At 43.7% G+C, this 11,448-nt stretch overlaps 2 protein-coding genes across 2 annotated transcripts; both read left to right on the top strand.

Moving 5' to 3' along the window:
* The first annotated feature begins 3,449 nt into the window (after positions 1-3,449).
* Positions 3,450-6,087, top strand: znrd2 (zinc ribbon domain containing 2). Its single transcript, XM_080549914.1, has 4 exons — positions 3,450-3,494; positions 4,292-4,443; positions 4,592-4,676; positions 5,378-6,087. The coding sequence occupies exons 1-4, from the start codon at positions 3,479-3,481 to the stop codon at positions 5,827-5,829; spliced, it is 705 nt and encodes a 234-aa protein (XP_080406040.1). The 5' UTR covers positions 3,450-3,478; the 3' UTR covers positions 5,830-6,087.
* A 1,413-nt stretch (positions 6,088-7,500) lies between these two features.
* On the top strand, positions 7,501-8,687 carry fam89b (family with sequence similarity 89 member B; the record flags this gene model as incomplete). Its single annotated transcript, XM_080549815.1, has 2 exons — positions 7,501-7,764; positions 8,415-8,687. The coding sequence occupies 2 exons, from the start codon at positions 7,501-7,503 to the stop codon at positions 8,685-8,687; spliced, it is 537 nt and encodes a 178-aa protein (XP_080405941.1).
* Between the last annotated feature and the right edge of the window lie 2,761 nt (positions 8,688-11,448).

The following is an 11,448-nucleotide window of genomic DNA, read 5'->3' as shown; positions in this document are numbered from 1 at the left end:
TTGTAGATTCAAGGATGGACTTGCAACACTAGATGTAATTCATGCTTTGGAACAGCATGCATCTGTATTCGGGGTCTTTATGTGCTCAAGTGCTCAACATCTAACAGCTGAAACATTGGAGGACATCTTTGAGGTTCAGCAGGGTGCACAAGGCGACAGGAAGAAACCCGTGTACTCGGATTCTGGAGAGACTATCTTCTTGACACAGAAGGTTTATTTTAATTATCTCATCATAAACACACTCCCTACCCTGCAGAAGACCTGAACAGTCCCCAGATCTTTTAATTATGTCATCTTGATATCATCTTCTATTGCTGGCAGTTCCATTGAAATATTATATTTTACAACTAAACTAAATCTACTTTTTTCAGAGAAACAAACAGGAATCTTCCTCCAGGACATCCTCATGTTCGCCACAGGACTCGACGCACTGCCTCCCTCTGGGATCCAGCCACCACCCAAACTGCTTTTTCTGCGGACATCACGCTTCCCAATGAGCAGAACCTGCGCCAACACAATAGAGATACCGATGGCCATGAATTACACTGAGTTTCGGAACAACATGGACTTTGGGATACAAAATTCCCCAGGGTTTGGACTACAGTAAACTCCATTCGTTTTCCTCATCATCACTGTTTGATGGTTAGTTGGTTAGTTAGTTAGTTAGTTAGTTGGTCAGATGACAATTGTGGTTGAACATCAAGGGGAAGTGACTTCTATACTAATAAAAACAATGTTAAAGAGCATACCTTCGCTGTTTTCTGTTTCTGTTCCTTCTTAGAGTTCTGACGTGTCATTGAAAAGAATGAGGCTCATTTTAACATTGCGAGTCATTGCCAGGAAATCCAAAATTTCGTAGCTGTAGCCATCATGGAAGTACTTTCGAATCAGATCCTCTTCTGTGGGGCTGTCTGATGCTGAGCCTGATAAACAAAAAGAAAGAAAAATATAATAAAGACAACATTTTCTGCTAGGACAAGCTGCAGCACATCATCTGATCTGCCTTCTCTTCAGGACTTAACTTATACGCCTTGAGTACCAGGTGAAGTGCAGGAAAGATTATGGCAGACCCCTCTGACCCTGAACACCATTTGTTTGAACCCCTTCCCTGCTAGTAACTCAAAAACACTCCCTATACCCAACTGTTTAATCATATGCATCGAGAAATTGTATACAATTATTATATAACTTACATTTCTAATAAATTAGTCTACAATCTAATCATGACCTCAATCTTACATTCAGGAAAGTAGGCTTCCATACTGAAAACTATTGCATTAGTATTCCCAAAGGTGTGTTGTACCCCATATTCTGCAAACAAACTCAAATACAATCATCATGTCTACTCACTGTTGCCTTCAGGTGCTGCCAAAAACTGTACATTTTTGCCACATGAGACACAGAAGACTTGAACAGTCCCCAGATCTTGGCCACAGAAAGGACAAAACATGGCAGCCTGGAAGACAGGCATTGATATGGTTTATTATTTAATATTAACACAATTATAGTATTAACATTAATACTAACACAATTATAGTATGGAACCCCAGCCAGGCTGATAACCCTCCGTCGCGGGAGGGGAGAGTGCCTCAGTCGGCTGTGAATTCCCAATAAAGAATCCCTCCACTGCACAAGCTTCTACGAACCCTTCGTAGGGTGTAGGGCATAGAATGAGCCCTTCGGTTTGAAATACAGCACATGTTATCTGCAGACATAAATAAGAAATATAATATGTACCTTTATGTCGCCTCTTCACTCCACAACCTCTTCAGAACTGCTTTTCGGAACTTCTTCAAAAACACGTCTCCGGTCCGTTCCACTTATCGGTCCCCCCCAGAACACTTCCGTTGTGAGAACACTTCCGTTGTGTTGTGAACTGAATTGCAGCGTTTTCTACACTTCCGTTGTGTTGTGAGAACACTTCCGTTGTGTTGTGAACTGAATTGCAGCGTTTCTCTATATGCAGCGCAGCGCGTTTCTCTATATGTAGCGCGTTTCTCTATATGTAGTGCGTTTCTCTATATGCAGCGCGTTTCTCTATGCAGCGCGTTTCTCTATATGTAGCGCGTTTCTCTATATGCAGCGCGTTTCTATATATGCAGCGCGTTTCGGTATTTGCAGCGCGTTTGCCCTTGTCGGCCACCGTAATTGTGTGTTTTATAGCATGCACACACACACACACACACACACACACACACACACAATGCTACATCTCCAAAGGTAACTAGCTAACTTCGGCCTCAACGTACACTACCGTGCACAGGCGCTTACCTTGTGATAGCGTCTTCTTTCTCCTGATACTGAAATCAAACTGGCCCGACTGAGGCCGCGCGCTCCTTTTATAGCTGCGTTATGTGACGTCAAATGTCATCTCGACAATTATGACGTCACCCGTCTGAGTTTTGCCCTGACCACCCGACAGAGCAGCACGTCGTTAACCCCTAATGGTTTATGAACAAAAATTAACAAATTATAATAATAAAAATAACAATATTAAAAAGCCCCAGATCTCTTCATCTCTCATTCTGTAATATGTCTTGTATTATTAATAACAATGACTGATAGGGCTTACAAGTAATAACTCACACGGAGACCTGACATGCAATTGACCATCACTTTACTGAACTTAAGTCGCGTTACTGTGGATGCATGACCATGAAGTATGTTTCCTAACTGCCATCGAACGACTCGGACATAAATAATGTAAAGTGCACATTAAAGTTCGAAAGTCGTATTAAAATTGTTTTGCTTCAATTCACTCAATATCTATTAGATCTGGACTGTGTCCGAGGGATATACGAACCAATCTGTCATCAATGAACAAACATTCAACGGTCTTCTACTGTGTCGCCTGTCAACAATTCGTGAGCTTAGAATGATAAGGTTCTATCTCCGTTTAGAATGATAAGGTTCTATCTCCGTTTAGAATGATTCTATCTCCGTTTAGAATCCTAAATTTCGTTGTTTGGTACCTGTACTGTAGCAATGACAAATAAAGTCTATCTATCTATCTATCTATCTATAAGGTTCTATCTCCGTCTAGAATGAGAAGGTTCTATCTCCGTTTAGAATGATAAGGTTCTATCTCCGTTTAGAATGAGAAGGTTCTATCTCCGTTTAGGGCAGTTCAGAGATATTGAGCGTCCAAGTTTTGACATTCCATTATGTTTTTTGAGATGGAACCTTTGTATTTTATTAATTACTAACTCAAAAATGTCAACATTAAAACAAAATAACACCACACAGGCATTAATAAACACCTAATGGATCAGATTATGTAAAAAAAAAAACTCAATTTTGACAAAAATGGAGATCCTAGAACCTTATAATTCTAACGTCACGAATTCTAGCCGAGCTATTCTCCACCCGGCCGGCAGGCGGCGATCGCACATAGAAGCCCTGTTCGTATGTCACATGTGTGCCTGTGCGTCTTCTCATCATCACAACAGCGTGCACCAGCATCTGTCACTCTGTAGTCATGGCACTGAACGCAGGTAACGCAGCTTAGCTATCCATCTTATACATTCCTATATTATCATTCACTATATTTAGGAAAGTGGCGGGCAGAATGCTTAGCTTACCTAGAGGTTTTAATCGAAGTGGTTTTCTCTCTCCCGGAAGGAAACTCAGTTTGACAGATAGCTAACCCTAGCTAGCCTGGCTATGTCTGCTAGCTTGAGTTGGTCAGTTAGCCACGGTAACGGTCCAATGCTGGCGTGTTTATAGCATGTAACTGTTTTATTATGTCACTTAACTAGCCACATCATGGAACATAGTACCGGGTTGTGGGGGCCAAACCTCGGGCAAAACTGTCAAACTGTCTGACGGGTTGATTGACAAACACACGGGCATCATTTCTGACAGTTAATAATGATAACTAACTGTGAGCTTAGAATGATAAGGTTCTATCTCCGTTTAGAACGAGAAGGTTCTATCTCCGTTTAGAATGATACGGTTCTATCTCCGTTTAGAATGAGAAAGTTCTATCTCCGTTTAGAATGATAAGGTTCTATCTCCGTCTAGGGCAGTTCAGAGATATTGAGCGTCAAAGTTTTTACATTCCATTATGTTCTGTGAGATGGAACCTTTGTATTTTATGAATTACTAACTCAAAAATGTCAACATTTTAAAAATAACACCACACAGGCATTAATAAACACCTAATGGATCAGATTATGTAAAAAACAAAATTTTGCCAAAAATGGAGATAGAACCTTATAATTCTAAACTCACAAGTTAAGAATGATAACTAACTGTTGTTGGTTTCACTTCACGCCGCCTGACCTGACAGCCGATGAGGACTTCGAGTGGGAGCCTCCGTCCGACTCTGAGATGAAGGTGATCCAGGCGCGGCGGGACCGGCAGGACAAGATCAGCAAGCTGATGGGAGACTACCTCCTCAAAGGCTACAAGATGCTGGGCGACTGCTGCGACCAATGCGGGGTGAGGCAGTGCGGAGAAGACTGGTGGAAACGGAGCCTACGAAACACCTGTGTGTGTGTGTGTGTGGGTGTGGGTGTGGGTGTGTGTGGTGGTTGATGAGTGCAGGTAGACTATAATGAGGAGTGTAATGATGTTTGTTGTTCTCCAGACTATCCTGCTCCAGGACAAACAACAGAAGTTATACTGCGTAGCCTGTCAGGAGCTGGACTCTGATGTAGACAAGGACAACCCAGGTAAGGACCAACCCTATGCCTGTCTTCACATCAACCCAAACCCTGGGTATATATATATATATATATATATATATATATATATATATATATTATACAATACCAGTCAAAAGTTTGGACATACCTTCTCGTTCAATGGTTTTCTTTATTTTTATTATTTTCTAATCAATCGCCATCAATCCACACACCAATACCACAGAATGACAAAGCGAAAACACTGTATTAAAATTTAAATACAAAACATTTAATTGAGTCCATCTTAATGCAAGAACAATAGTTCATGTAATTTTGGAATTAATATCTTTGTTTTTATAGGGTCTCGGATTTGCATAGGAATCAATTACACATTGTGTAGATTAGGATGTCACTACCAACTCAGCACATTTTATAATAATCTCTTGATCCTGACAAACTCAGTTTTTTTACTCAGTCCCTTCCAGTGACAAATATACCCATAAGTTGATGCAGCTACCACCATTCTTCACACAAAAGATGGTGCAGAAACTGCATTGCATGTGCTAGATCTGCACTTTATATTGAGGCTATAACACAACAAAATGTGGGAAAATTGAAGGGGTCTGAATGCTTTCCGAATACCTCTCATACTGTACCTCATCTCACTTTAGCTGCAAATTGTTTGTATTCCCTCTTCTATTATATTTTCTCTTAATTTCACCATTCCCCTCTCCACCCCCACCCCTTAGCTCTGAATGCCCAGGCAGCGTTGTCACAGGTCAGAGAGAGACAGCTGGCTTCTCAGGCCGTCCCCCAGCCCGTCAACGAAGCCTCCCCCCTCTCCCTGACCGGCCAGCCCAGACCGGAGCACTGTGAGGGGGCGGCCTCGGGCCTGCGTGGCCCCCTACCTCCACTCACCAACCCCGTACCTGCTGCCCTCCCACCCTCATCCCCACCCACCCAGCCTGTCCAGACCCACGTCCCCCTCCTTGCCCTTGCCCCCGCCCCCCACCCAGCCGTGGGCCCCGTCACCCCCCACCCTGCCCTGTCCTGCGCGGAGGAGGCGGTACTGCACAAGCTTCGCTGGGCCACCCAGGAGCTGCAGACGTCAGCTTCCGTAGAGGCCAGCATCCAGCTCTGCGGCCTGATCCGCGGCTGCGCCGACTCTCTGCGCAGCCTCAAGGAGCTCCATCAATCATGACAGGACTGACGCTAGAAACCCCTGCCAGGCAGAAACACAGGGCCTGGCTGGGCTCCTTAGAAAGGCTTTAGAAGCTGCTGGTATAAACATGAATGGTTCTGTGTTTGTATGAAGCAGCTGAGGGTTTACAGGAAGTCTGGACGTTGTGCTCTGATGCTGTTAACGTTTCATTGGTGCATCTGGGGGCTTGAGGGAGGAAGTGGGAACAGGTGATGTGATTGGATAGTGCTGTTTGACTGGTTGATAAGAATGTATACGTCAACAAGGTTGTTAATAAAAATCTAAATGTCCATGATCTCACGTGTTGTCTTCCTGGTCTAACTGTTGACGATTTGTCCCTGTGGTCTCCGTGGTTACTTATTTGATCCGTCAGAGACTCAAGACCCATCTCTTCAGACTACTATCTTAACTGGCCCTCCTGAGACATTTACTACCCCCCTGCACTGTTTCTCCTGAGACACCTACTTTCCCCCAGTACCGTTTCTCCTGAGACATCTACTACACCCTGTACTGTTTCTCCTGAGACATCTACTACACCCTGTACTGTTTCTCCTGTCTTAAATTGTTTTTTTCGAGCACAAAGACTCCCAATGACCCCAGGCCTGGGGTCACTGCTATGACTAGTTGATTCACTTACTTAGTCAAATGTATTGATTGTAAGTCGCTTTGGAATAATGCATCTGCTAAATGCCAAAAATGTAAATGTAAATATGTTGTATAGAAGGTAACTAGGTGACTAGGCAGGTTGTAGTGTTGGTAGAATGCTGATAAATAAATACAAATTCCAAATTCTAGCATTGTAACTGGTAATGGCGCCTGGTTTTGGCATAGATTACTATTTCTTATGATGACTGTGATGGATAGACGATTCAGTTACATAGACAAATGTATTTGTTGTATTAAGGACGTCTGCTAAATGCCCAAAATGTAAACGTGGGTGGAGCAGTCTAATTATAAGGCTGAATTTGACGGATTAGTCGAGCTCTTTATAGATCACAATTCTGGCAAGACCACTTGTATCTTAAAAACCCATCATTCCAAAAACTAGAACTAGTTCTCCCCCCCTGTCCTTGTGAAGGAGTGATGTGATTGTGGCTCTTCTCAAGGACGCCCCGGTGTTTCCTCTTTCACCTAATATAGTGCGTTTGTCCCGCTGCGTCCCGGGCGGGGCGGGGAGAGACCATTGAAAAACGGGACAGACCCACCGGGCCGTGGAGACAAAGAAAAACCTTTTGGGAAACAAAGCAAGGAAATCAGAAAGGGACTCTACCTTGATAACCAGTACGTTACCGTAACAAAAGTTGTGCATGCATTATTAAAATATGCATGCACAATATGCTCTTGTTTTAGATTTGTATCTATTTTTAGATGAATTCATGAGCCAGAGAATGCTGTCAGTCAGGGCACCGGGGGTCTATTGTGCTTTCGAGGAGTCGTCCGATTTGGACACATAAGCGGAGGGCACGCCAAGGTTGAAGCGACGATTTTATTATAGTCTATATATAGGCCTTTTGAAGGAACGACGTTTTTATTGATTTATCGATTCGCGATTTTCTTATGTAGCCTAGCCTATGACTAGCCTGTGATTCCCATATTTGTTCAAAAAGGATTCCTATAATCAAGAGAGCAGCGCGCTTTCTTTCTCCTGGAGGTCGTTTAGCCGTAGAGAAGATGAACGGGTTCCGGTCCGGTCCTCCGGAGTGCTCCGCGGGGAGCGCCTGTGACATCCAGGGTCTCCCCCCGCTGCCCAAAGGCCTCAGCGGCATCCTCAACTCCAGCGGCGGGTCGTGGAGGGACATCGAGAGGGTGCACAGCCAGAGGACCCGCATCCAAGCCGACCTCAGCAAGTCCAGAGCCGGCAGCGACCCGCGGGGACACAGCAGCAAGCCCCCCGCCAGCCTGGACGCCGCACTCGCCGTGCTTCGCAAAGACATGGTAGGTCGTGACGTTAGAATTATACGGTTCCATCTCCATTTTTGTCCAAATTGATTTTTTTACATAATCTGGTCCATTAGGTGTTTATTAATGCCTGTGTGGTGTTATTTTTAAAAATGTTGACATTTTTGAGTTAGTAATTCATAAAATACAAAGGTTCCATCTCACAAAACATAATGGAATGTAAAAACTTTGACGCTCAATATCTCTGAACTACCCTAAACGGAGATAGAACCTTATAATTCTAAGCTCACGAGGTGGCGTGGATCAGAGAGAAAATGCTCTAGAGATCTATCTCCATAGGCCTATCTGCAGATCATGAGCGAGGTCCAGTTCAAGTCCCATATCTGGATCATAGAGATCTATCTAGAGTTCTATAGATCCAGCTATAGCTATAGGCCTGTCTATAGAGTTCTATTCTGGTCTATGGACCCCTGTCTGTCTGCCAGACGTTGTAACCAGTTAGATAAAGATCAACAGCAGGTTCTGTCACTTTTCTACCTTACCTCCAATACCGTTAATATCTCTCGGGTGTTGTTGTAATGGACATACAGGGCTACAAGGGCGTTGTTGTTGTTGTTGTTGTTGTTGTTGTTGTAATGGACATACCAGTCTTTGTCGTTGTTGTTGATGTTGTGTTGTCCCCTCAGGTGGGGCTGCGGCAGCTGGACATGTCTCTGCTGTGCCAGATGTGGTCTCTGTACGAGGCCATGCAGGACTACAAGGGAGCTACGCTGCTCTCCGACAGCACCTTCACTACGGAGAACGGATACTCAGAGGAAGAAGAGGAGGAGGAGGAGGATGAGGAGGAGGAGGAGGACGGGGAACCAGGGGAGCGTCCTGCTACCACCCTGTCTCTCCCTCAACCCGCTCACAACTCTAGAGACCAGTGGATTAAAGACTCCTTCCACATCCCCATCTAAATCAATCCGTCAAAACTTTATTTATAACACATTTCTTACAGACTTTGCAACACAATGCACTTAATCTTGGAACCCAGAATGTGGCGAGACTTCAATGCGCTTAAACAACTTTGCAAATATTGTATACTTTTTCTGTTATTTCTTCTACTTTTTTTGCAGCAGGAAATACAACAGCTAACTCAACCGATTGTGTCACACGCAGAGTGTACATCACCACATGTTTGGATATTAGTACAAAATGCCTTCTTCCTTTGGTGTCCAATTCTACTTGGCTACATGATGAAGATTGTTGAAGTGTTAGTGTGTGTATTTGAGGCTTGAGACTTGTTGGTTAGCTCTACATTATGAATGTAGTCATTACTCATCAGATACTCTCCATACAGATTTGTGATTACTCTCCTTGTTGTTTATGCCAAGTTTATGTATCAAACTTTTTTGTATCAAGGTTCATAAATAAAAATACTAATATATATAATACTCCTTTATCTGACCATGAGTAACATGTAGAGTATTCTGTGGCCATGTTATACATCATTAACATGTAGAGTATTAGAAAGATGTGTTATCCATCATGCTCTGTTCATGCATCAGGTATGATGACATCACTATAACCCTAACCAGGACCTGATGACATCACTACTAACGTGCTCTTAGCCCTGTGCTTTAGTTTGTATCCTGTGTGACTAGTTATGTTGCTTTGCTGCTCAGTCTGGGCTGTGCTCAATAGTCAACCATACTACCTGTCACCACTAGAGGGCGCCCTAGGCTGTGATCAAGACTGTGACCATCAATGCTGCAGGCTCAGAAGATCAAAACCTGAAAAGTTGGTTGAGGGGAATTATTGAGTGACATTTTACAGACAGCCAATGAGAAGAGGTGATTATTTGGCCTCATAACGCCAGATAATGTCTGTCTCTTACCTCATGAATATTCATGTTTTTAGAAACTTCTCATGTTTCTGTTAAAACACTACAGAGTAATCTGACTGCAACTACACCACTACACTATGACCCACAGAAGAGTCGTGCTCTGTCTTTAGTAGAGACTGTCTGTACCAGAAACTTGTTCTGTACCAGAGACTTGTTCTGCATAACAGAGACTTGTCTTGCCAGTATAAACAGAGTGTTCCGGCAACACATGAGCTTATTAGGTAATGGTCCCTAGGCTGGAGGAGGAGTCACACACACACACACACACACACACACACACACACACACACACACACACACATAACTTGTTTTTCTTCCATTTGTCTAGTACTGTGACTTATGTGTGGCAGTTATTCTTAGAGAGTATCCCTTGAGGTGATTGTGATGTATAGTTGTTGAACTTTAGACTGGGAATGATAAGACTGCTAAATGCTAAATGAGTCAAATGTAAAAGTAAAAATAGAGATGACCACGCTGTCCCAGGACAGAATATCGTGAGCTTAGAATTATAAGGTTCTATCTCCGTTTAGGGTAGTTCAGAGATATTGAGCGTCAAAGTGTTTACATTCCATTTTGTTTTGTGAGATGGAACCTTTGTATTTTATTAATTACTAACTCAAAAATATCAACAATTTAAAAATAACACCACACAGGCATTAATAAACACCCAATGGATCAGATTATGTAAAAAACTAAATTTTGACAAAAATGGAAATAGAACCTTATAATTCTAACGTCACAGGATGTTGTAGACATGAACCTCATCACAGCCTTGATCCCCACGAACAGCCACAGACAGGGACAAAACTGCATCCTGTGTGTGTGTGTGTGTGTGTGCGTGTGTGTGTGTGTGTGTGTGTGTGTCTGTGTGTGTGTGTGTGTCTGTGTGTGTGTGTGTGTGTGTGTGTCTGTGCGTGTATGTGTGTAAGAGGGAGGGGTTTTACGTCCCTGTAAAAAGTCCCATGCGTGTCTATAGTTAGAGCACAGATGCGGTGGATATTGTTAGATACAAATCTGACCTCTGTGTCAGAGCAGCCTTCAGTCCCACTGGGCATCAACCGAACATTGGTTATTATCCATATAACAACCTACTGGTACCCTAACCCCTAACCCCGAACCCCAAACCCCAACCCTTACTCTGGTAAACCTGGGTATGAATGTCTAACTGTAGGTCTCAGTTCAGGAGGTGTGTCCTTGTTAGAAGGTGGTGATGTCAGAGCAGGGCCAGGCTGTCACAGTTAGTCTGCAACTTCCACAAAACGACACTAGAACTGCTGTGTTCTATCTGCGTGAACTACGGAGTGTACTACAGCGTGAACTACAGAGTGTATTAGAGAATGTACTACAGAGTGTATTACAGTGTGTACTACAGAGTGGACAACTGAGGGGAGTACAGCATGTATTACAGAGTGTACAACTGTTTACCAAAGACGGGTCTCTGTAGATGTCAGGCTTTAACCAGGTATCAACATTTTGCCTCTCCCTGCCGGCACTGACCTGCAGCTATGTGTGTGTGTGTGTGTGTGTGTGTGTGTGTGTGTGTGTGTGTGTGTGTGTGTGTGTGTGTGCTCGTCTGCGTGTGTGTGTGTCTCGGACTCTCTGAGTAATGCTGATACGTTTCCTGTTTCAGTCACTGCTGCTAATGATATGACTGGCAGAACAGGGCAGGGCAGGGTAGGCTATGGAGGGGTGGGGTGGGATAGGGAGGGAGAGGGGGAGGGGAGAGGAGAGGAGAGGAGAGGAGAGGAGAGGAGAGAATAAAATATAGTAGAACACTGTATGTGTTATTGGTGGGCTAATGGTGGCCAGTATAGTGTGCGCTCTTGTTCAGG

Source organism: Nansenia antarctica, assembly GCF_963989245.1.
Source record: "Nansenia antarctica genome assembly, chromosome: 20".
Lineage (NCBI taxonomy): Eukaryota > Metazoa > Chordata > Actinopteri > Argentiniformes > Microstomatidae > Nansenia > Nansenia antarctica.
Note: the sequence above shows the minus strand (reverse complement) of the source record. Positions and strands in the feature narration are given on the sequence as shown.

Bases quoted from the DNA above. Each gene is read 5' to 3' on its own strand.
- znrd2 (XM_080549914.1), top strand. The intron at 4,444-4,591 runs GTGAGGCAGTGC...GTTGTTCTCCAG, and splicing joins ACTGCTGCGACCAATGCGGG to ACTATCCTGCTCCAGGACAA. The intron at 4,677-5,377 runs GTAAGGACCAAC...CCCACCCCTTAG, and splicing joins TGTAGACAAGGACAACCCAG to CTCTGAATGCCCAGGCAGCG.